The sequence below is a fragment of the Athene cunicularia genome (genome assembly GCF_003259725.1).
Source record: "Athene cunicularia isolate RWA chromosome 2 unlocalized genomic scaffold, athCun1 chr2_part1, whole genome shotgun sequence".
In the NCBI taxonomy this organism is placed as follows: Eukaryota; Metazoa; Chordata; class Aves; order Strigiformes; family Strigidae; genus Athene; species Athene cunicularia.
The window spans coordinates 144,863,309-144,889,275 of NW_020799095.1; the positions used below are offsets into that span (position 1 = coordinate 144,863,309).

The 25,967-nt window shown below is 39.4% G+C and overlaps 1 protein-coding gene and 1 long non-coding RNA gene across 4 annotated transcripts in view; one reads left to right on the plus strand and one right to left on the minus strand.

Annotated features, from left to right (window-relative positions):
* LOC113476391 overlaps positions 1–25,967 on the plus strand; it is a 795,003-nt gene that overhangs the window by 486,749 nt on the left and 282,287 nt on the right. The gene's annotated exons all lie outside the window — the stretch shown is intronic.
* OC90 (otoconin 90) lies at positions 1,845–25,878 on the minus strand. Of its 3 annotated transcripts, none has more exons than XM_026841909.1 (16): positions 25,842–25,878; positions 24,699–24,792; positions 20,976–21,041; positions 20,690–20,749; positions 20,258–20,432; positions 16,204–16,316; positions 14,677–14,805; positions 13,132–13,173; positions 12,236–12,292; positions 10,069–10,119; positions 9,692–9,748; positions 7,635–7,784; positions 7,183–7,281; positions 5,446–5,620; positions 4,247–4,353; positions 1,845–3,760 (listed from the first exon to the last, which is right to left on the minus strand). In XM_026841909.1, the coding sequence occupies exons 2-16, from the start codon at positions 24,742–24,744 to the stop codon at positions 3,450–3,452; spliced, it is 1,638 nt and encodes a 545-aa protein (XP_026697710.1). In that variant the 5' UTR covers positions 24,745–24,792; positions 25,842–25,878; the 3' UTR covers positions 1,845–3,449. The 3 variants fall into 3 exon arrangements, with proteins under 3 accessions (XP_026697710.1, XP_026697709.1, XP_026697712.1); XM_026841908.1 differs by having other exon boundaries at positions 20,976–21,059; XM_026841911.1 differs by lacking the exon at positions 9,692–9,748 and having other exon boundaries at positions 20,976–21,059.

The following is a 25,967-nucleotide window of genomic DNA, read 5'->3' on the forward strand; positions in this document are numbered from 1 at the left end:
TCTTGAAGGTTTCCAGGGATGGGACATCTACCACCTCTCTGGGAAACCTGTTCCAGTGTTTTATCACGCTCATCATAAGAAATTTCTTCCTTATATCTAGTCTGAAAGTACCCTTTTTTAGTTTAAAACCACTACCCCTTGTCCTATCACAACAGGCTATACTAAAACATCTGTCCCCATCTTTCTTATAAGCCCCCTTTAAGTACCGGAAGGCCACTATAAGGTCTCCCTGGATCCTTCTCCAGGCTGAACAACCCCAACTCTCTCAGCCTGTCCTCCAGCCCTCTGATCATTTCTGTGGCCCTCCTCTGGTCTCCCTTCAACAGGTCCATGCCTTTCCTCTGCTGATGGCCCCAGAGCTGGACACAGCACTGCAGGTAGGGTCTCATCAGAGTCGAGTAGAGGGGAAGAATCCCCTCGACCTGCTGGTCACGCTTCTTGTCACACAAGACACCCCCAGGTCCTTCACAGGGCTGCTCTCAATCCCTTCATCCCGCAGCCTGTATAAATACTGGGGGTTTCCCCCCACCAATGTTCAGAACCTTTTCAGGGCTGACCAAAAGTTAAAGCATGTTATTAAGGGCATTGTCCAAATGCCACTTAAACACTGACAGGCTTGGGGCATGGACAACCTCTCTAGGAAGCCTATTCCAGTGTTTGACCACCCTTTCAGTAAAGAATATCCAGTCTAAACCACAGCTTTGAACCAATACCAGGAAGAAGAGAAAGAGAACCAACAGGGAAATACAGTGAAATAGCTCAGAGCAATTAAGGATGTTCCTTTAAAAAGGTGACATGGCTGACAGCCCAGCTGAAGTGCCTCCACACCGATGCACACAGCATGGGCAACAATCTGGAGGAGCTGGAAGCCACCGTGCTGCTCGAAAGCGATGACCTAGTTACCATTACTGAAACTTGGCGGGACAAATCCTGTGACTGGAGTGCAGCTATTGGTGGCTACAGGCTGTTCAGAAGGGACAGGCAAGGAAGGAGGGGTGGAGGGGTTGCCCTCTACATCAAGAAATGGATAGAGTGTGGAGAGCTGCCTCTGAAGAATGGCCGTGAGCAGGTTGAAAGTCTATGGGTAGGAATCAGAGACTGAGGCAACAAAAGGAATCCTGTGGTTGGTGTGTACTAGAGGCCGCCCAATCAAGGGGAGCCTATTGATGAAACCTCCTTACTCCAGCTACAGGAGACATCGCGCTCGCAGGCTCTCGTCCTGCTGGGGACTTCAGCCACCCAGGTTGTCTCTCACCAGAGCTGGTGGCTTCTGGCAGGTCTCTGCATGACTCTGGCGTTTCCCTACCTCAGGAATCTTCCTGTGCGCTGAGATCCACTGCTCTGCTGCAGGCTGGGTTGGCTCCAGAGCAGCTCACCTCAGCCACTGACTGCTAGCTTCAGTTACATGGCATTTAAATCTTAAGTTCCAAGAGAGGGTTAAAAAGCAAGGGAAATTTTGAGTCTTTGTAGTAAAAATATTTTGTAAAATTATTATTTTGCTTTTTCATATTTTTCCAGTTTAAAAGTGTGCCTTTGTTAAACAAACTGAAGCATTAAGTGTGAGAATTCTTGGATACCTTTCTAGTTCCCAGACAAAGTGAGACAGGAATGACTTGATCCTCAAATCAATTATTAATGTGTTTCTGTATGTTCAGGATCACACAGACAAGCCTGATGCCTTGACATATCACTTGGAGTTGAACTTACAAAGAACAATATCCAAAGCAGAAACTCTGATACCAGTGTCTGCAGGCTCAGAATTGTACAACTCAGAATCCAAGTGTCTCAGGTAATGTGGTACCTAAGCTGGGTCACAGCTAGAAACCTCAACTGAGAAGTAAAACTACCTTGTTTGGATTTCAGGTTCTAGTTTCTGAGATGGCTGGGAAGTTATGCTGAGGGTTAGTGCAGAACTGAACCCAGGCTCTGAACTCAGAGGTGGTGGTGGTGGTGGGGTGGTTGGTCTCTGTTTCAGTGCTCAGCAGTGGGAAAACTGCTGGTGAGAGTGAAGTGCTCTTAGTGCTTCCTAGGGAGTGAAATATGGCACTAGGGGTCAGGGAGGCAGTGGAAGAGAATAAGACGAAGGAACACCACTATGACTCAGCTGACTAAAAGAGTGGAAATCACCAATCTAACTTTTAGAAGTTCTCATGAGTGATGCAAACACAGCATAAAGTCAGTTATGTCAGGTCAACAGATGAATGGTCAGTCAAGTTAAAAATTATATGACTGCTTATGATCAAGAAGTCAAACCTTTACCCTTACAACTAGATGTGCTTACAGAGGAAGTCCCTTATTAGTATGGTTATGATTTTGCAAATACCAGCTCAGCAAAAGTATGGAAGTATCAATAATCCCACTGTATAAAATGTTATATGACATTTTGGGTGTCACCTTCTGCGTTAAAGCTGTGTATTTGTGTGCTATACAGCTAAAATCTAATGATAAAGTCATATAGAGATTATATCTTTGTGTGCATTTTTCATAACAAAGTAATGAGCTTGCTAGTGATATTGTCCCTAGTTGGGGTTTATTGTGGTTTAGCTTGATTATTGTTAGTCACGTTCTAGTAATTTTATTTCTTAGGGTAATATTTTATGATCAAAGAATAGTCTAAATTTGCATTTTATCAAGTAAAAGCATATACATATCCTTTCATAGTGCTGTTGTCTGATAACTGATGAACCTTATTAGTGATGAATTTGGAAAAAAGATAAAAGCAAAAAAACTCGGGTTCAGTAAAAAGCAAAAAGCGCTATTCCAGCTTTACATTACATACTTCAGAATACAATAGTTTTAATTGATTCCAGGGAGCAGAACCTTTAAATGTATTCCCTTTATCATCCTGAAATATCTCTGAAGATAACCATGCATAGTACACAGCTTTGGGGCAAGGGATGTGTCTTTTATTGTCATGATCTGATTGACCAGCAGAAACTCTGCGAGTTGAAAATTGCAGTTAGATAAAAAGGGAGGAAGGAACTCGTTTTCATGTAATTCCCTTAGCTTTTCTTTTGGGTGTTTTGTGCTAAGCTCAGTAAAGGAATAATGTCTGCAAAAGGAGTTGGAATAGTTGCAGATTGGTTTAATTAAAAACCTGAAATACTTAGCCACCATCAGCAAAATCCAGCCTGAATCAACTACACAGTTAACAAAAATCAGTCTTTGATCAGAATAGTTTTTACTTGGAAATCGAATTAAATTCTACAGAATACTGTCAAATAATTATTTAAGGTAATATCTGACCTAAATAGATGGTCCATAGTGCCAACTTTACTATGGTAAGGAGTTATACAGTCTAACATTTAATACCTAGTCTATGATTATGTCATTTCTGTGCTGGAAAGCGTAAGGGAGCGTGTAGAGTGATAAGAAAAAGTAAAGTACACAATGGCCGACTCTGAAAGTCTCCGTGCCGTTCTCCAGTGCGTGGTGGTGGTGGTGGTTGGTTATCTGCCTTCATGTTGCACAGTCCTGGAGTTTCCAGTGGGATGGTGTGTCTCTCTCTTCGCTCTTCTTAATACGCTCCACAGTGGACCTTCTTCCTCACTGCTCTCCTCGGAGCTGGAAATCCCGGGGCCTGTTTCTGTGCCTGTTGAAGGCTTTTCGTAAGGGTCTCTTTGACATAAGATTTTTCCCTCTTGGCACTCTTGCCTGTGTGGAAACTTAAGGCTTTCATTGAAGAAAGCAGAAGCCATGCACTCGGCCGCTGTCTTATCGCAATCACATAGTAGTTTCTCACACATGCTCCAACCAATACCTTAAGAAGAAGTTTCAGGATTAATGTTTGAAAGCAGTTACAATTAGTCAATGTGTAATTTGCCATAGGTAGATGAGCTTTGGGAAATAAAATTTTCAAATATGCCTTGAATTTTGATCTCTAATTTCACCTTTCGTCATCTAAATATAAGCCTGACACCAAGGTGCTGGGCAGCTGATGGTCTGACTGGCTTTAGCTGGATGTGTGAATGTAAACACACCAACAGCTGAATTCTGTCTCAGTCATAAAATGCCTTAATGTAATTTTCTCAGTGTGACATGATCACATCATGCACTGTGCTATAATAACCATTATCTCAACTAGGAAAAAGCTCAGATTTACAGTAAAATTGCTAACATTTTGTAAGCCAAATTTTTCCGTCTCCATACTCAGCTCTAGCAGCTCACAGACATGGTGGCATTCAGTCTGTGATGCTTTGATACACTGTCATCAGGACATGAGAAATTTCTTGTAACACAAACTTACATTTTGGCTTATGATCAAAACATACAACTTCAGATCTTGAACTTCTTTCTGCCTGACATCCAAGTTTCTTAACTTGTTCCATACAACAGTGATGAGAGAAACAACACCTAAAATAAACAGTAGATATAAATGAGAAATATTTACTCTTCCTGCATCACAGAGTACTCACAATTATTTTATCTCTTTATTTTTAATGCCCATTAAACCTGAGAAATTTTAGGTTTCATATAATGAAAAAATCTTTTCCATAAAGAAGAAAAAGAACCCAAACTGTTCCTAGTCTCCTCCTATACCTGTCTGCACTTTCACTACCTCCTTCCTTATTCATTTGGTATCATAAGTTTAATGGTGCTGTAGTTTTTTAGGGGGGGTTTGTTTTAATTTAAGACATATAATTGCAGTTGTAACTGTGACCTAATCTGCTGTGAGAAGTGTCTTCAAGTGTTCAGATATTATTGGCTGAAATTCTGAAAACTATGATAGCCAGAGCCTTGACTAGCCTTCATCTAGCCTATTTTGTCATGGGCAGGCAGTCTTATATGTGTGCAAGTGTAGGAAAATTGTGTGTGCTGGATACTAAGTGCTACACTTAGACTTGATGTGGCCCCAACTGTTATGAGCTTCCACACAGGGAGAGATTTTTAGTTGTAAATGCAACACTCTTGGAGTAGATTACTTTACTTTGATCGAATTCTCTGCCTTACTCCAGAATTCCTCCTCTTTGTCAGCCACACGGTGACAGCACGCAGGCGGCTGCGGCAGGTCCCTGGGCTGCAGCTTGGGCAGTACTGCGCTCAGGCTCCACTCACTCTCAAGGACAATGCAGCATAGGCCTGTGTTAACACTTCTCTTCATAAATCACTTTCAAAATCACCTCTCAACCAAATTTCATGGCAACCCTTACCCTCATCTCTTTTGATATACTCTTCTTTCTGCTCTACTTATCTCCCATCGTTCATTCTTGAGTTAGTAAATCCTCTCCAAAACATGCAGTAATAGAATGTGTCTCAGTCACATTAGAGTATTTCATGTTTTAAGTACTTAAGTGTTTTTAAATAGTTTGGGGTTTTTTTTCAAAAGTGTCCTGACTACCAATACGTAGCTATACAAGGCCCAACAGAAGGTACACTGAGCTTTGTTGGTCCATAGGCACCCCAATAATACCCACAGTTAATGGCAGACTATAGAAGAGCCCAGACCTGTCCAGTGCATCAGCAGGATAACCTCTTCCTTCTTGGCCACAATAGCAACCGTAAGACTCAAATTCCTCTGGGCATCGCTCAGTTAAACAGAACAGCATTTCTCCTAGCTGAGGCAGCTCCCTCTTCACTCTTCCATCTCCTCTCTCTTGCAGAAAGGTTAATCGCTCGCATACTATAAAGCAAAAAATGTTATTTGGTACATCATGTTTTCACAGGCTGGGGGTTCTCCTGTGATGATAGAATTATTTTCAGAACTATCAGAAACTTCTGAAGACAAGATTTTACTATTTCTATATTATTGCTCAAGCCCATGAACTATGGCTCTTAGAATACTACTGAGCAAGACAGCAGAAGCTGGGAGGGAAATATTTAAAGGAGACAGAGATCCCTATGAAGATATAAATCAGTTGGATCGCAATGAGAGTAATTTTCAATCCTTGGCAATCCTTCATAGTTAATTTTTTTCTTCTGGAATATTCAAACCTAGCTGAGTACTCAGTAGTTTCTGTCTTGGTTATTCAAAACCCTAACCTCTTGTGCTTGGAGTGACAGCTGGGCAATGACTATGTTGTTCTGGATTTAAACATAGTACAATTTGGGCTTGATATCCCCAGCCCAAATGCAGGAGCAATCTGTCATAATGGTTACTGTGCTGATGAATTTTAAGCATCTCCATATCCCAACAGTAATGACTCTGTGGCTTACCCACTCAGCAGGAACTGATACTGTGTGAATTATGCCTAAGAGTTGAGAGATGACTGTGCTCCATATCAGTAAAAAAGATGTCAAGAGGGCTTCTTTTGGGACTTTTCCAGGGGAAGGACTTGAAGGGGCTGACAGTAGAATTGCAGGAGAGAGAGGAAAGGCTTCTGTTCCCTGTGCATCCTCCATGAGTAATTCTATCTTCCCTTCTGCAGCTCTAGACTGACTGTCTCTTCTTCTTCCAGGGGAAACCCTGGATTACTTCCCCCTAGTAGGAAATTCTGCCCATGTACCTGCTTGGGTCTTTGCTCACTCATGTTAATTCACTAAAAATAATTCTCCTGTTCTGTGCATTCTGATGTGCATTCTCTAAAAACTGATATTTCACGATCAAATATTTCAATTTGATGGAAGGCTGGATTGATTCTTCATGTCTGCTCTTTTCCAGTTCTGGGACTGCTTCTCCCCTCTGGGAAGTCTAACAAGATGGATGGGACAGTCTGGGTGTAGATTTACAGCAGTGAAAGATTTGAAATGTCTTGGAACATTTGTGAACTCTGAGCAGGAGTTGGAACAAAATCAGAAATGGTGGGAAAAAGGCTGAATCTGGCAAGACTTTGGCAACAGGTCAAAGTGAGGAGCAGGGAAAGTTCCTTTTATTGCTTCTGCTGCTCGTAAAACAAAGTAACTTAAAGACATGATTAACTCACTGAAAACTAAAGCAAGGGGAAACATTCACAGAGTTCATTTTAGATCTTGTACTGTGTGAGAAATATACTTACAACCTAATCATAAACAGTTTTGCAAGTGTTAATGATAGCACATTGGTGGAAGAGGTTAAACTGTTGGAAGCTTTTGCAGATGACTGCATCTCCTGTTGATCTTATAAATAGCAATATATATGTGCTTGTCTAACTTGTTTAGAATAACTATGATATTTTTATGTAATATACACCTACCTTTTAAGATAGAGGTGGCTGAATATTTCATTAGATATAACTGTGGGAAAAAAAAACCAACAACTTCATTTACCTTTTCCTGCAGGTTCATTGGGTCCCCTTTCAGACAATGCCAGTTCCAGAGCTATGCCAGAGGAAGCGGTGCTCTGGCCACCCCTTGCGGGACTTGTCTCTGAAGACAACATATACATATATTAGCCTTGCAAAGGTAGCATCAACTCTTCTTTCAGTAACGTGTCCAAAAATGCATATTCTGAATGATAATCAACTGGTAGTCTTCTAACCTTAATTTAATTCATAGTTGCAAGACCGTTCATTAATGGTTAGATAAGTTTTTGTGGTCAGTGTTTGACAGTGAACACCCCTTTCCAGTGCAGTGTTGGGCACCCTATATTCTGTGTAACCTGTCCAGATTTAGGGAGACAATAGTGCTATTTTACATATCCATGAGAAATGCTGAATCCTGAATTTACAGTACAGGGTAATATTGTAAATTGGAAGAGGTTTAATTCAGTTTTTACTTGCCTTTTCCTTTGGTCTTTGCAGATGTGCCTGCAGAAGTCTTCTCGGAGGGGACAATTTTGGCTTGCATTGAGTTAATATCTCCTGGGAATGAAGTTGGGGAGGTGGTTATCTCCTCCACTGGGACCACAGCTTCCATAAATCCATCCTCTTCTGAATAAGCAGAAAGAGGAAATCAGGAGAAGACATCCAAAATAAACATTGAGATTTTCATATTAGATAGATGGCCAGAGTAATATCCTCGGGCAGAACTGGTGTGAATTGATGGTCATAGAGGAAAAAAAAAGAAAATTAAGATGAAAATTTTAAAGCAAAGAGAATCCACACTGTTCATTTCTTCACAAATCTTGTCTTTCAGAAGCAAAGACACTGGTTAAATATGACCAGTTTAACTGCTGATTATTTTTGTATATTTTATACTGAGTTTCATACTGAGGTAAAGAGCTGTGCCAGTTGCTGAAAATAACAGGGGTTGCTGTTTAGTCAGCCACACTGAGAGATGAAGTGCAGGTGAGATGTCATGAGATGCAATTTTCTGAGCAAATTGCTTAAAAAAAAGTGTCAGCTCACATGAGGTTACCAAAACTGAGAGCAAAATTAGTGAATGCAAAAAATTATTTGGCTGATGCAGACCTGAGAAACTGAAAGATTTACTATGTTTTAACCACAAGGAAATATCAAGGGGAAAATAAGTTGATGTTGAATAGAAACATAAATTTAAGGAGATTCTTTATCTTAAAAATTGAATTGGTATTTATTTTTAGATTATTTGAAGCTTTATTGTTGAGGAGAAATATATTCTTTAATTTGGGATTGCTTAACATCCTTCTTAACCTTTTTGTATAAGCTAACTTGTAAATGAAAACACTTATCAAATGGAAATCAAATGGTTTATTTTTTTCTAAACATCAGTATGAAGAATGTGGCATTTCACAAACAAAATACTTTGAAAATACTAGTGAACGTGTGTTTCCACATTTTTGAAGCCTTTCCTTTTGAATTCCTTGGCTGAACTTATTAATTGGATTAAACTCAAATTCATTAAATTTGTCCCTCTGATGTTTTGGTTTTATAGTATGTTGAAAATAACCTCTCATGGGATAAGAGAACAGATTAAAAGAATGAAAGTACTGCTAAGAACACAACAAAGCCCATGAAAGGTTGCAGAAAGGGATCAATCGCAGCACGCTAGTCTTAATACCTCAGCAAGGTGCACATTTCATGCCGCTTTGTTTGACAGTGTCGTGTTCAAATGAAAGTGATTCCTGATATAAGAAATAAAACTGGAGTCTGGGAAATTCTGCACTTAGCTAAGAATAGACATTACAGAGTTATCTTCCCGGAGCTATGCAGACCTGCAGCACAACACACAGATTTTCTGGGACATTCAAGTTAACGGAGAAGAAGATGTAGGGATTTTGACCAGTGCTTAGTAGAGCAATGCCAAATTTCTGTATTGAGATGGGAGACATGGATACTGTTCAGGCAGTGTAATCAGAGTTAAAAAATTACTATTTTCTACTCTTCATATTCAGTGTTCCTTGACATTTTTCTGGTGCATTCCAGTCTGCCTGAACAATCCTTTCTAAAAGGGGCCACTGAAAACTTCCAAGTCTACCGAGGTGCTCCACTTCTAGCTATAGCTACTGGCGTGGCTGTGCTCAAAGCAGTAACAACTGCAAAAGCTGAAATATGTTTTAGACTGGGAAAGAACTCCATGAAATTCTGTATAATAAAGGAAGAGAGAAAATCAAAATAAACCCTTCTGGCAGCAGTTGCTATGAATGCAATTTAAAGGACCAACCATTACACTGGAAAGCCTTATGTGAAGAGGTTTTCACAAATGCTTGGATGAGGAGCGTAAATGAGTGGCTGGAGGCAACGAACAGCTAATACTTCTCAGTCTGATTTTATTGTTTATGGTTTTGCTATCTTACCTTGATCTAAATTTGTTTCTCTGGCAGCCCTGTTGTCACCACGCATGAAATTTTAACTGTGATGCTTTTAGATGAAGTACTGCGGTGTCAGTCAAAGATGAAGGAAAGCTGAGTGTCACTGACCTTTTTTTGAAAGGATGGGGGTAACAGGAGCTGTACCTCTGTGGTCCCTTGTGGTAACTGTACAAAAAACAGAGGCATCATGGTAGTGACCTACCTGCTGTATTTCTGCAGTGCATTTCTGGAGTGGCTTTTACTGAAAACATCATAAAGCTTAACCAAACATCACTATTAGCCTTGTTTTATAAGGAGGGTAATTAGGAGAAACAAAGTGATTTGCTGAAGGATGTGCAAGTCAGCAGAAGAACTAGAGGTATTATTCAGAAATCCTGTACTGCAGATTTTTAACTGTGACACCACAGAGCTTCATAGACCAAAATCCATTTTCACCTAGAGTTCAATCGCCTGATTCATCAACAAAAGTATAATCAGACTCTTACCTCTGGCTTTGGAAGTCCCCAGGACCATCTCACTGGGCTCAGAAAAAATCACTGTTGAAGACAAAATGCAAACTCAGAAAGCAAGTTGCCAGCACAGACTCTTATGAAAAGTCAAGCTGCTGACAAGGGCTGTTTCAGCAAAGCGAGAAGACCCCAGCATTTCATGTATAAAGATGTACCTGTTTTTCTCAGCAGTGCATTGATTGTTGTAGACAAAGTGATGCTGATAAAATAACCTTGCTGAATTCAAATAATGTGCTTTACACTAACAAAGAAGCAGCATAAATATGACTGAGGTGGCAAATTCAATATTAAATCCATTTGACAAGCAAATACACTAAAGAGGATTAGGACTAAAATTTCACTGTTGTGCACAGAAAGGTGCCACACTTCTCATGAACACCTTGTGTTTGCCTGCACTGAAAGTCAAGTATGGATGGGCATATTTCTCTACCCTCCAATTTATTTCTTCACCCGATAAAATGATTTTCATTTATCAGCTGCTTTTTGCTAAATTATAAATATAGCTATCAAATTATCAAAAAAAAAAATATCTCCATATTTTTGTGTGTTAGGATGTTGTAGTGTGAGGAAGAATGTCTTTGCCTTTGGATGATTTCTGAGTGCTTAGCTTTTGTTTAATGCAGTTCCCACAGTTGTCAATGGTGAAGCACCTTTAGGCTTAAATGGGAAGAAAATCACTTAATGGTAAGTGGTTCTCCAAATGTTTCCTTCAAAGCCTGACTAGATATGTTATCTGTGATACATTTTCAGCTTTCTAAAATTCCTAATACAGGTATTTATCCCTTGGTAGTGTATTGGGCCTTATGAACTATGCCTCTTTAGAGAGCACAAATAATTTATTTTTGGGGGGGGGGAAGTAAGAGATTGCTACAAATGTGCAAATACAAGTGCACTCGGTCCTTCAGGAGTTCTTAGTTTTCTATTACCAAGCCTCCCAGAAATAGCCAGAAAAACATTAACCAATATTGGAGCTGTTGTTAGGTGAGAACAGGAAAGATCTGGTGAAAAAACCCACCTTAATAATACAGGAGAGGTATGAAGGAGCAGCCAGCACTTACACTTGGCATAAAGCCTTTGCAGGCAGGTACATTTGTGCACGTGGCACTTTTTTAAAAAATAAATTTTAAAAAAACCCTGTTAAAGTCTGAAGCATATTTTCTTTAAAAAAAAAAAAGAAGAAAAATTCCATATGGTTTTTCATTCTTCCAGACTCACGCTTAGGGCAGTGGCTCACTATGAGAAACACAGAGGAGCACACTACAGATTGAAGCCAGGTTCTCAAGTTCTCAAAAAGTGCAACTTTCCACCTCTGTAAGTTGGACAGTGGATGGTCCAAGACCGGTCTCCTTCTCTATTTCACTACAATATGACTTGGCCCTCACTAGGTGTGCCCTCCCAGAGCCACCCCGGGCTTTGGATGACGTCTGTCCGTGGCCTCGTCTTGTAGTGCACACTATGCAGGTGGGAAGAGAATAGTTTTCTCATGCAGCAGCAATGAGATTTTATAAACATCTATTCCTGAATAAGATAGCAATTGATTGTAGCAGGAAAAAAATTAAGATTGTCAGAAGAACCACTTGATCTTGTGGTTTATGAACTCACCAAGAGGCACCAGATTGAGAGGGACTGAAACGTGCATCTCTATATTGCAATAAATAAGCCACCAAACTGCTGGCTCATTTGCAACAAACCATGCTCAGCTTTTCCTCATGATACTACTTGATCTTGTACAATTAAAAGTCTCTTTAAAGAGAACGGATATGCAATTGGCTGTGGGTCCAGTGGTTGGCACCCACATATCAAGTCTCTGCCAAACAGCTTATCTGCTACCACCTGTGTTCCCGGGGGAAAAAAAAAAAAAAAAAAAAAAGTCTCTTTGGGTGAAAACTGGTTTTGTTGTAGAGTGCTCATTCTCAACTCTTGGGAAACTTACTGTAAACACCATTTGAACACATCACATGAACAAATTGAAAAAAAATGTACCTTCCCATTCAATCTTGAATTCGATCACCAAAACTTTGTATCTTATTTTATATCAGTGCTTTTAGAAGGGCAGAAAGCAAGCAAAAAGCTTATTCTTGTATTTTATTCTTTCAGCTTTTGGGAGCTGAAAAGAGTGCCTCTTGCACTGTAAGTTTCAAACCTTCTTCCATGGATGCAGTTGCAGCCTGTGTTTTGTCAGTCCCATGATGAAGGAATTCTGCAAAAATAAAAGCATTTTTACTCCAGAGAGTCATGCCTTTAGGATGCTTATTAGACAGGATCTTGGCATAACAGGATCAGAGTCATCAGAATGGAACTTATTTCTAAATATTACTACTGCTGTGCTTTTTGTACAGTTATTATATGATATAAATATAGCAAATACAAACCTAATTACTGATTATTACAATAACACTATCAAAATCCTACCTTAATATTTATTCACTACTGATACTAAATTCTACTCAGCAACATACAGTAGAATTAAAAAAAAAATCCCTCAGACTCTATCATAGTTTCAACCTAAACAAGAGAAATTGGCTAGCAATCAGCATTTTTAAAATTCTCTTTCAGCAGGCATTTAGATGCATGACCTATAGTGAAGGTATGAAGATAACAATTAAACTTTTAGACAGAAAAAATAGATGTTTAAATGCAGGCACTTGTCTCGGAAACTTGTTGAAGCAGGTCCTTAAAAGTGCATGTAAATAGAAAAGGATCCATCTGAAAATATTTTTAAGTTGCTTTTAGTGTTTTTCTTCTCATATTATTTCTAAATGAGATTCAGGGTTCTCTTCTGAATTCCTTCTCAGAAAAAGGAGTCATTTGGCTGAAATTTTCCTGTGCACCTGTGTAAAAGCTTGGCACAAAAATGGTGTTTTGATTTCTTAGGCTTTTTTTCTCTATCTTTCATATTTTGACCTCTTAGTAAAACTTGTCTTTGCTTCTCCGAAAAGCATTTGTAGCTTCTAAAATACTCGGGTTATTTTTTTCTGAGTATAAATCGCTCTCAATTTAATATACTCCAATGAAACAACTACAGAGATAATGACATACCGTCTGTGTGAAGTGTTGCTAGCTCTCCCTTGCTGGTTGTTTCTGTAAAAAAGAAAGCTTTCTCTTGGACTAAATCATGAGAAGGAGGGTTGTCATTGTTTAATCTGAACAGTACAGATCAGGAGTTCATTGAATTTATTCTTATTAAAACAAAGATTTAGGCAAACAGATTCCCATTTCATTCAAATTTTCCTCTGTAATAAAGAATCTGCCAAAATCTTTTTCCTAGAAATTTGTCAGGATTTTTTTTTTTCAGTCTGAACTGAACAGAAGAGCTACATAGAAAGATAATAACATTAGTAAACATTAAATAAGCATGTTTCATTCAAAGGATTCTTTCTTTGATTAAGAAATATAATCAAGAGCCTAAAATTAGTGGAGGTATTCAGTAAGATAAAACTGATTCTTTATCAGCAGTGCTAAAGCCAGCATGATTTTCCTGTTAGCACCTAACAATTCCCCCTTTATTTATAATGTGTTGGAACTGCCATTTTTATATTACAGCCACCAGATCCCAGTGAAAGGTTACTGGCTTACGTGAAACAATTTTCTGGCTTTGATGCAAACTTTCCTGTGCCATTTTATTCTCCTTTGACCTATTCATGAGGGGGGTGCATGAATCCAGAGGTCGATACAGATGTGTATATCTGTCCTTAGCTCTGGGGTGTGTGAATATCAGCCAAAGGATTAGAAAAAATAGCATTGCCTTTTCATGTGTGTCTCCACTTGGGAGTTCAGAGGTTCTCCCCCTGCCATGCTCTGATTGCAATCCATATGAATTAAGTTTTTATCCATCCCTGTTCCCACAGGACAGGTATTCAGTCTTACAAGGCTGTAATTTCAGCTTCAGGGCACAGATCAGTGTATGACAATGGAGATAAGTATCCCCTTCATCTTTAGAGAGGATTTCTCCTTCCAAGATGGAAGCCAAGTAACAGAGCAGAGTGGGTCTATTTTTGCCTTTCCAGCTAGTTTTTGCATGATTTAAGAGGAAATATGAGCTAGCAATATCTCTGGTTTGGCATTTCTGCTAGTGACCTCAGTGGGTCACTAATCAACCCAAGTATCACCCATGCATTCAGGTTGGCAAGAGCCTCACAGGGTTGGCAGGAGCCTCCTGAAAAAAGTATTTCTTCATATCTAACTGGAATTTGCATGTTGCAGTTGTGTCTCTTGCCTCTTTCTGTCCCTGTGCACCTCCAGGAAGAGTCGGGCTCCATCTTCTCTACACACCCCACTAGGTATTGAGGACAGCAAAAAATTCTCCCCTGAGCCTTCTCTTTATTGGGTGCTCCAGCCCCCTCACCAGCTTGGTAACCTCTCCTGGACATGCTCCAGGATGGCAATTAGTCCACCCTGCTTCATCTCTCTTGGTATTCACTTGAGCAGCAGTAAATGGAAAGGACACATGAAACAGAGAATAAGACAGACTGCCAGATTTAGTTCAGGAAAGCACCCAGCTACTGTTTCATTCTTGTTGGGTCAAATTCAATGCCAGAGAAAAATCTGGCAGGAGGAGGCAGTCAATCGGATCCTTATTATTACCTGTAACCAGAGAGGGACAGAAGGCGATATCCAGCCCATTCAGGGAAGAGTTAATACGCACGTTCACAAAGCATTCAATGGCATCTTTGTCGCAGTTGCAGAGGAACTGTTCACAGGGATCCCCAGACTCTGAGAATAAAATAAAAATCCAAACAAGGTTCTGTTGAAATATCTTTTCCACCTCCTGGTTTTTCCTCCCTGTAAGGTTTGTGTCTGTATTCATTAGTGCAAACATATTTATACTTTGCTTCTTCACATTAAACACAGTCAAGTTTCAAGTAGAACACAATTTGTTTTTGAAATGTCATCCAATACAGCCTGGCACAGCTCGCAATAGACATCTTGCCTGTACTGGTCCTTCCTGTAGAGTAGTGAGGGTTACAGAGCAGTGTTTTCCTGCCTGTAGTTTTTCCATGGAAAACTTAACCCAGCTGATAACAAGTCTGACATTTCACAGGCTTCATTTAAATATTCCTCCTAACCCAAAGTCGTAATCCACAAGCCAAACCTTTCACGTAAGATGTGTTTTGCTCCTTATAAAGGATATAAAAGTTTCCCAACAAATACTGTTTTCCCACTTCAAAACCTACTTTCCAGAGTTTCAAAAAAACATTGACCTTTTGGAGCTGTCACACTTATGTTTCCCATTTTTAATGGGGACTATTCTGTTTTTGTTTGTTTGTTTGTTTGTTTTTTGTTTGTTTGGGGTTTTTTTTAAGTTTGAACAAAATCTTTTCTGATTATTAAATATAGAAAGAGCTAAAAAAGCACTATTATGTTTAAATATACTTGGACTTTTATAGTTTGGCCTAAATAGCAAAAATGTGTTTAATTTAAAACAGGAAAAAATAAATTGGTTCAGATGGCTGCTTAAACAAGCTGTAAGGGTATTGGTTTGGGGATTCTGCTCCTCTTTACTGGTAACATCGAATTGTGTTCTAGCATATAGTCTTTTCTGAAAGTCAATACTTGTGAAAAACTATATTAAAAGTATTTAAGCATTAAAGATCTCCACTCCACATTTGCCAGGACTGTACCAGTATTGTGTGGAGTAGCTTCTGTTACACCACCATGATCTCTGCCCTTGTCGGTGATACTGTTGTAGCCGAGGAGTGTATGTGACCCTGTAAACAAAGAATTTGATCTCTCAACCTATATAAAAATCAGGCCTTGAGGCTTCAGAAGGGAACTCTTTTTCAGGTCTTTCCCCAGTATCCACTGCATTTCTGATACGTTAAGATAATCAATGCTTAGTGGTCCTGCAAAGTCAGCAAGAGGCTGCTGCTTAGAGAAGCCCTGAAAAGTTTCTTGTTATTTGACTTCAATTTTCCTGCCTAGTTGGGCTTTGATGCCTCTGTGTATTCCTATTTCCATTCACCCCTGAGCAGAACAATTACACCCTTAAAAATCAACACGTGGAGATGGTTTCTACTTAATTTGTATGTGACTTTTGGTAGATAGATGAGAACAAATGGCTTGGTCATGGTGAGGTTCCAGTATTAAGCTCTTGGGATAGGTTAATCTTACCACAGGTCAGGTTTTCAGTTGAGCAGCTGACATCTGTCGAAATCTTTGATGGGTCCCATGTGCACTCCATCTCTATTGCTTCCTCGTAGCATTTGCGGTGCTGGAAACAGCATCTTAAAGAATGAAGAAACAAGGAGTTTGCACAATTTAGTTTCAGTTCAAGATCAGACTGCAATGCCGTCATGTTGCTCTTACACAAGAATGCAAAAGATGCCAAAGGGATCCTCAGTGTGGTCCCTAGACACAAGAAAGGCTGAGTATTGCTTTCCCCTGAACAGTCTAGTGGGTTAAGTACAGCTGGATGCAAAACTCAGAGGTGGCACCGGGTCTGCATGCTGTGGGAGACCACACTTACATTTCTGTCCTGCTGTAGTATCTGAGTTCTTACAAGGACTCTACAGGCAGTTTAAATGAAAAATCCACTATCAGTGCCCAAATATCCACCCACAGCACTGTCAGCTCACTGCCAAACAGTGCCCCATGGCTCAACTCTAGAGGTCTTGGCTCCAGCCCTGCCACAACCTTTCTCATTGCAGACTTGGAGAGCTATATAGAACCTGGCACTCATGGAGGGTTAATGTCTCAGCAATGCCTTGTGCATCCCTGTGTCTCACTGACACTAAATAAACACTGCAGTGCTATCTTCTGTTTCTTGTACTTTCTCTTCTAGGCAACAATCAGAATTAAAATGCACCATTTAGCCATGGGAAGGGACCACGAAATATTTTTTTTTAACACTGAAGTAAAGCAGCTTTCATCCACCACCAAACAACAAAGGCAGTTGGAAACCTTGTGTTTTCCTACACCCCTGCTGTCATGCAAACATCAAATGCCTGCACGACCACTTTAGCTGTGAATAGCAATGAAAAGTAAACCAGAACAACAAGCTCTTCATCAATCCTCTTTTCTCTTCAGCTGTTCTTGAATAGGCAAGTCATTTACTTTTACATTATAGCAGCATCTGTATGCACTGACATCAGCTATAAATGAAAGACCAGTAAAATGTTGAGTAATCATTTACCCCAAATAAAAATGTTACATAGATTAAACAAGGTCTTGGTGTTAGATTTAGATTGAGATATCCTAATTTCAAAGAAACAGACTCAGAACAGGGGTCTGTTAATGAATTGCCATTGGTCTTGACCACGTCAAACGCAAAGACAACATTAACACTCAAACCCAGCATCTGCTGCCAGGCAGGGTAAACTTGTGATCATGATGTAAGGAGTTTAATTAAGCTCATGTGGGATTTTTGTTTAAGACACGGTGAATGTGTTATTACATGTCACCTGCAGCCCTGCATATGCACTGAACTCGTGGGTGGACAGAAGCAGTCTGCACTGATCAAAGCAGGTAGGAAACACCTGTCCCGTGCAGGTTCCCTTCTAGGCTATGCATTCACTGTCTCACTTCCTATATTTCGGAAGCATTTAATATTTAATAATTTACTATATTAATAAATAATTATGACAATGTTTACTATGTTCTCAAAACCAGGGAAGCAGTCCAAGTCTTGGTGAAAGACAGAAGTGATGAGGTTTGCTCAGATTGCCAGCAGCAGAACAGAGCTCATGAACAGCATTATCCCACCTGATGAATTTTCAAAGCCCAATTTCTTGCACTCCAGTGTCTCTGCTGCCTGTTAGTGCTTTTGCTCCCTGCTTTAACCTGCTCTAGGAGCCTGCAGGAATGTATTCAACAAAGGTGAGGGCAAATACCATTCAGCAGAGAGGGCCTGATGGTTCCTCTGCACCACAGACATTACTGTGCCTTGTTTCAGAAGCAAGGCTGAAGTTTGTGAGCTCCATCAGGAACGGGGTTTTAAACATGCAGCTGCTGAAATGTCTCAAGACTCACTTCTGTCTCTGCCTGAGGTCTAGTGAGGTGTCAGCAGCTGAAAGCTCCTCTAACTGCAGAATTAGTCTAATACAAACTCCCTGCAGTTCTTGTTTGTTTAGAGCATCACAATTACATCAACATATACTGGAACAATTAATCAGAAAATTCACTTGCCTTCCTTTTGCAAGCAGGGGATTGTAAAACATGGATTGCCCTCTGGGCATATTTCTCTTTCCCCATGGACTAAGGAGGTAGACTAGGCTCCTAATTTAGATATGACAACCAGCTACTCTGGGAAATGAGAAAAGGTTGGTCTTATGAGCACAAACACTTTCCACAAAAACCTAGTGAGATGTTCAGCCCTGTTTTATGGAGCAGAAATGGCAGTGACAAAATCCAAGGTTTGCAAAACTACTATCTAAGAAATAAAGATAGTGAAAAAATTGCAACCCTCTGGGAACTGTGTCTGAGAAAGACATGTGGCAGTCACCTGTTCGGAGGCTTTCTTGAATCAAGGGCATTTCTGTGTCAGTGGTGAAACAATAAGCAGTCTCTATTTACTGCAAACTGCAGCGGGGTTGCCATGCTGCTAAGAAAACCTCACCGCCGGACTGCTAAGCAGTTTGTAAACACAAAGTGACTCTGTAGACGTTTTTCAGGACAAAACAGCTGATAGATCATTCCGCTGTTTCTTCACTTATGTTGTTCTGCATTAAAATGAAGCTGAGTGAAGTGAAAGCCCAGGTGCTCAGTTCTTCAGGTATCAATCCATTGAACTGGCTCAAGCTCTTGTTTCAGCATGTCATCACGATTGTTCAGAAAACCTTTAATAAGAAGACTTATGGCTTTCTTCCAGTAGCAGGTTTAGATCTTTTTCCCGGCTGTCCCATGCAGGAAAGTGAATGGATTAATTTCCATCTAGCTATAGGCATTAGCCCTTTCTGAGCCATTGCTGTCTTCACTCAGGGAATTAATACATTACATTATATTATTGGAAAACCTTTTTTCTATTTAAGGATGGATGGATCTTGATTCTCTTTTATTTTCTTTTCACACCTCCTGCTTATATAAGTGAACAGCCATTTGATTGTGTGGCCTGAGATTAGACTTTTTCTCACTAGCCTAGTCAGGGTCTGGGGCAGTATTCCTCCAAAGCTCAGAGTGGAGTTTGGATGGTTTTGTTCCCAGTGCATGATATTGGGAAGAGCCATTGAGCTACATTGTTCTTCTCTGTCTCTGGATGCTCCGTTGTCTTACAACCTCAGCATGAACACAGATATTCAGGGCAAGATCTACTTAACCTCCTAACTGCCACTTGAAGTCATACTTAGCTGTAACTTGATTCTGTTGATGCTTAAATCCCCCTCAGATGCCAACATCTTCATCATAGTCCATTATGAGCTTACATTGCTGGTGCATTACACAGATCCCAATACCAACAGTTTGGTAAGATTGTAAACCTACTAAACTGCTCAGATTAATGCTCTCCCACTCACCTTATTAACAGGCCCTCCAGTTTTTGGCACTGACTTAAGTGTGAGACAGAATTCCCCAGTACAAAAAAATGAATGAGTCCTTGTTCACAAAGATCTGTTCAGAATTTAGAGACCTCTGGGTAAGATATGTCAAGGAGATGGGTATGGTGTTTACTTATTCTATTACATTAATGGTCACTCTGTAACCAGCTTAACCAGCTGTGCCACCAGAGTTGCACTGGTGGAATTGTATTCAGGTGTGTGGGATTCTGCTTTTATCCGTAAGATGGGAGTATTTTTCCACACTGAAGTGTGAGGAAATAAAGAGACACTCCAAGCTATGAGGACAAAAAAAGCAAGTGGATGATCACACGCTGTAGGTTATGACTACCTTGATTTCATCTGTTTCCAAGCCATGCTGTAAGGCAACTGGTATGGGGTGCTGGCCCAGCAAAAAGATAGTGCTTACCAGCAGGTAGGAATAACACAGGATATGTCTGATAAACCAGAGCTGAAGTTATCTTTTGTAGGTCACTTCAGATATTTAAGTTGCGAGTGAGTGATGACTGGATTAAACAGAGCCGGACGGTGTGGGACTGAATTACCCTCTGGGTAAATAATCTATTTTTTCACAACTGTCCTTAAATCATTTAGGTGAGTGTTAGGCTTTGCGTCAACAGAGCATGAAGGCACTGACAGCCAGTTAGGGCAGAAGAGGATGTCTCATGGATAAGACTTACTCATCAGCTTCATCCACGGGGAGCCCTTCTGTCTCAAACCGGCAAGAGCAGCCATAGTCCTCAAAATCCCTGGGACAAAAACCGGTAACACACTTCATTTTGTTCACAAAGTTGAGCAGGGCAGGGAAGTTAGTGAAGATGGACTGTAACCAGGTGAAGTGAGAACCCAGGCAGTCTGGAAAGAGAACAGCCATAAAACACATGGTAAATGGAGGTGAGCCAGGTGTAGGTCCCACATGGGTGACGTTCACATGAATGCAGAGCCTAAGCAAGGCAGTAACACAGGGCTTGACACTCAGAAGTATTTAGTATTATAGTAGTCTTTGGGGAAATCTACAGCCTCAAAAATCCTTGTTCCTTTCCAGTATATATAAAAGCTAACTCCAGAGGATTTATATTCAGTGCCCAAGTACAACTGGAACAAATACTTACCAAAAAATAATGCAACGCTTTCCACATTTTGAAAGACACCATTGAAGAATGTGGCATTACCTAAATGAAAAAATAAAGAAACCACACTTCTTTTAAAAAAAAAAAAAAACAGATGACAAGAACTGACCTTAGACTGCCCCTGGTCTTGCTTCAGTTGTTAAACCATTTTGAGATAAGAGTTACTAGCTATTTGCTAACAGCACACTTCCCTGCAGTGTGTCTGGAGTACAAGTGATTCCCCACTGCTATGCAATATTGCAGAAAGTAAAGCTTAAATCATTCTTACTCAAGATTCTTTCAGGTGTGTTAAGAAGCTCTTGCAGGAATGCTGGCGGCTCCAATTCTTGGCCACCTACCTCAGCAAACAAATCTGAGAAGAAAAAGATTTTAAAATAATAACAAAAATAAAAGGACAGTCCCACAACATACACTTCATTACGACACATACACTGCAGGCATTTAGAATACCTTCCTACACTAGCAAGCTGATTTATCTAAGCCACGAAACACTTGCTAGCTCCATCTGCACCCAGGAAAGCCCCAAAGTGCACTGGTAAATCACATTGACTTCGGCTTAAAAATCAGTCCTCTGTTAAGCTGAGGTATTGCTAGTGAGGCTGTGCTAACCCTTGTCTTCCTGTGCTTTCCTGAACAGTAGCACTTGCTGGGATAAATCAGTACAATTGTGTAAAATTGTTTTAGTTGCCCAACTACTTTCATTGTCCCAAATGTTTCTACTCTGTAACCCTGTGCTCTTATTTGAAGCACAGTTATCTGAAGTCAAGAGGTTTTTTTCTTCTGAGTTCTTATTGCGTATTGCCTTATTGCCTCTCTTTCTATCACTAGTTTTCTTAACTTGATTATCTCTTTTTCATTTTGAAGGTGCCATGTTATATTTTCCACACTTTTTATTTTTTGTTTCCCATGTCCTGAATTAAGGCTGAAATCTAATACTTGTTCTCTCCCCCTTTTTTTTTTTTTTTCCCCTTGTTCTTAACTTCTGTATGATTTAGGAGAGAATGTTACTTTAGATTTATTTAAACTTGACCATTTTAAAAAAGAAATAAAAAAAGGTAATAAATTAAGCATGTTTATTGTCTTAGGAATCTAAAAAAACTGATGAAAATACCTAATATTAAATTCATGGCATAATTTATGTCTTAGAATAACTGGCATTGGGAAAGCTGTCTATTTTCTCTACAAAATATTCTAGAAAAGAACTGAGTTATCTTGCTAATATGTTGCATTTTCCTGCAATAAATACAAGTGTAAGAGAGTAAAGTGGAGAAGTGGGTTTTTTAAATATAAGGCTTAACTCCAGGTTTAGCAAAGGATTGGGGAAAAATAAGACTCTTTTAGGTCATATATAAGGGCCCTCTCAGGATGTCTACAACTTTGTGGGGTGACCAAGATGTTCATGGTAACAGTCATATGCCTCCAGCAAGTGATTTCTCAAGTTTAGTGGCAGAATATGGATACGGGGTAAGAGCTGCTTCCTCTTAAGCTATTCTTTCCCTGAAAGTCTTGGTCACAAATAAAAGCTTTTAGATGAACAGCAATCCATCCTTCATTGTCCTTCACTGCAGCAGGTCTGAGGGGAAGAGACTGCTTTCCTCAAACCAGAAAAGGTCTCCTGAAAAAGGCTGGCCTTTCCACAGAACTGGAACAAGTCTGCTGAAAGCTTGACAGCCACGAGGAGTTCAGATTCAAGTGAAATAATGGTGTGCCTTACAAAATAAATAACATTTGTACACATGCTTGCTAAAGAAAATCTCCCCCTTATTTTCTGGTTTAAAGCCTGTATTTGCCCTGCAATGACAAACATCTTTCCCCCAAGACGTGCTCTATCAAATGTATCTAGAGCCCGGTTTTGACACACTGCGTAACACCATGGCTCAAACTCAGTGTCTGTTGATAATTTAGTCCTTTCAACAAAGTTTTGGAAAATATGAAAATCCCATTGAGTTGAAATGAGACAGAGGAGAGAATCCATAAAGCCATGTTACAGAACTGCTGGAAGTTGTGATTGCTCCAGCATCCTTCACTTGCACTTAGTTCTTCTCAGCAAATTTAATTTGCACACAATTAGCACATAAATGTTTGAAGCTCCCCTGGAAAAAAAAATCTCTCCCACAGGGACAGCAGTTTGGTAAACCTTTAGCTCTTCTAATCCTTTCATTATGAAGAATGATATTTCTAACTGTCACTAAGCCAAGATCAGTGAAACAATGTTTGCTAACGAGACTGCTTAATTTTGTTTAAATTGTGGGGAGTGGGACAAAAAGAAAATACATTTTTGGATTAATTATTCTCTTTTTTTTTTCTTTTGCTATCATGTCTTTTAGGTCTGTTGGTCCTACATCATTCCCTGTATATCCAGTGAAAGATTGCACTACAAAAATCAATCCTTTAAACCTCAGAAGACTCTGGGGAGGTCAACTTCTCTCACCTTTCTCAAAACCTGCTAAATTACTTGGCACATGTCCTGAGGAGACTTGTCTGATATATCAGCTCTTGGGCTTTCCAGTTGTATACATTATCCACAGAATTTCTTTCAACACTCAGCTACATGTAAAAATGTTCCTGGGCTGTGTCTGTGATGTTGCTACTCTCACAATGCTTTTCTGAAGTATTACTGAAAAAGGCCCGTCAAAAAACCCATCAGTGCCTCTCCAGTTCTTTTTTGCAAACATGACCCATTAAAATGTCATAATATAAGGCATGGACACAGCTATTATAATCCTCAGGGAGCAGAAACCTTGATTGTGCCAGGAAAAGTCAGGGTACAGCAAACTCAACCTATTTGATTTATTCAAGGTAAATCACATTAGCTCCTCACAAAGATGCTAGCTCATGCACAGATACCTGCTTCAGTCTCAAAGCAGAGATCAGCAGAATAGATCCCACATAAATATACATCAATAATCCTCTCCAACCCCCAAAATAGTAGCATTTTAAATCTTCATGCTCAGGTTGTGCTTAGCTGAGAGAAAAGAATCTAAAAGCTGTGGCATAGCCTTGCGAGGTTTGAGGCAAAATCTCTTTCAAATGTTATGTCAGAAAAATGTAGACCCCTTTAATACTTTTATTTTTTATGAATAAATAGTGTAAGTATTTTAACATTCTTTATTACTGCAGTGGGAAATGTTAATATTCTTGCTGATAACTCTGTGTAGTAGGAGTCTTAATGTTCAGCATCAATGCATTTTAGCCCATGTATTTTGTGTTAGACCTGCTTCTTTACTGACTTCTATTGCATGAAAACCCTTAGAAGAGAGGCAGCCGGTGAAATAGGTCAGTGCAGAGTTTTGTCTGTGCCAAAATCCTGAGCTTTCCTTTCCCTTTAGAAATAACCCCATGGAGTGACCAGCAATGGTGTTAGACCTTCTAAGAGTCCTTCTCTTCGCCTACACGCTGATACTCTTAATAATATTCCTACCCAGTGCAGGGATTGCAGAAATTTGAAATGTTTGCCCATCCCTGTGACTGGAAAGCTCATTCACTGATAGCAATGAAATCTAAAGAGCTATATGAAGGTAAAAAAAACATATTCATAGTAAAACTTGAAGGAGGAGCTTTAGATGAACATGAGTTATATTTCAGGATGCACTGAATGGTTTGGAGAATTTATTCTTCTAAATACTCCAATATTATGGAGTATTTAGGCAATACACATATATTTAATTAATAGAACCTCTTTATATGTAACTTGTAACTTTTTTGGAGTCTAAAGGACTTAAATAATGACCAAATGTTAGCAGAAGGGAAGTTGCAAGATTTTGGTTTTAATTTTAAGCCCACTAGATGTTTCTTGCTTCACTACAAGACCTGAGAAAATATGTTTTATAAGTACTCCATAGGTAATCCTATTTAAGCGCATTTGGATGTTGAACAACCAGGTTTGAGGGGACAGAAAGTGTGGTTTTAAAGGATTGTTTCCAAATGTACATACTTAAAATAGTATTTAGGCATAAACGTCAAATAATCATAAAAATACATTGCCACTTACCACTGTAAAACACCATTGACATAGACACCATCAGAAGTACAATCATTTTTTTGTTTAATCCAAAGACAAGACGTTACGCAACAGACTGGTGTGCCTGGTGAGTTAAAAAAAATATTAGGCAGAACGTTAACTCTTGAATCTGGGAGTGGGAAGACATCAGTTTAGAAAATCATTCTTTTGTAGCCTGGCCATATTTCTGCCTGATGCAATACAGTTTTTACCCTTATCACAGTAAATGCACATATTACAGCAATGATGAGCCTTATGTATCCTTCGAATTTTACCGATGTCCTCTATAAATCTGATTAACAATGTTTATTTTGGAATTGTTTTAGGTGAGAACAGGCTCTGCAAAAGTGTCAGAGGCAAGGGAAGTCCATTTAGCAATAAAATGGTGTACTTGAAGTTTCTTTTGTTCTTCAAAGAGTTTTCACATCTTACTTGGTCTAACAGAATGTTTGAACAACTCTTCACATTAAGTTTAAATGCAGATATTGTGAAACACTGTGTAAATGAAGAGATATTCTGGGATTACTTCTATTGAACCCAGTTAATCTGCAATCTGTTATATTAGTTTGCTTCACATTGCAAAAATCTCTCCCACTTTGTAGTCATTTAGTCTAATCTGTGTTGAGACTGATCTAATGCATCACATGTTTTCCTAATGATAAATGCTATGTTATCTGGAGATCTTCAAGTTCTGGATGTGCTTGTTAGAGAAATGTGTGTAAAAAATTCTTCTGCAGCTAAAAGCCTTGCACTAGTATTCATTAAATGACAGATAATAGATTGGTTTTGAACTGCAGTCACAGTTTACCATAAATCTAGAATTATTTTCAAAGTAAGTCAGGTATGGAGTTTTTTACAGCCAAATAAATGAACATTTATTACTTTTCAAATATGTAACTACTGTTGATTATCTGCTCCCCTAAGGTCAAATATTGCATTCATTTCTATTAAAAAAATCATGTAATATTTCATCAGGAAGTGAGGTTATAAATCTAACACCTCTAAATATTTATAGTTTACTATCCCAAATCTCTTACCTATACTTTAGCCTACAACTCCACAGTACCAACTAGCTTATTCTACATTGTTTTCTTCATGATTCCTGTATTATAGAGTACATCTAGGAAGGCTTACCTTGAGGGATATTATTCGAAAGCAGTTGGATGGAGGACAAATGGGTTTCAACAAAGTCAGTAGTAAGTTATTTATACTCACCTGGATATATACCTCACCCATGTGATCACTTCCTTTATCAAACCC

Coding starts and splice junctions, on each gene's coding strand:
- OC90 (XM_026841908.1), bottom strand. CDS start 24,744: ATGATTGTACTTCTGATGGTGTCTATGTCAATGGTGTTTTACAGTG. Junction 20,433..20,689: donor AAGCGTTGCATTATTTTTTG/GTAAGTATTTGT, acceptor TTCTCTTTCCAG/ACTGCCTGGGTTCTCACTTC. Junction 12,293..13,131: donor AGCAACACTTCACACAGACG/GTATGTCATTAT, acceptor TTATTTTTGCAG/AATTCCTTCATCATGGGACT.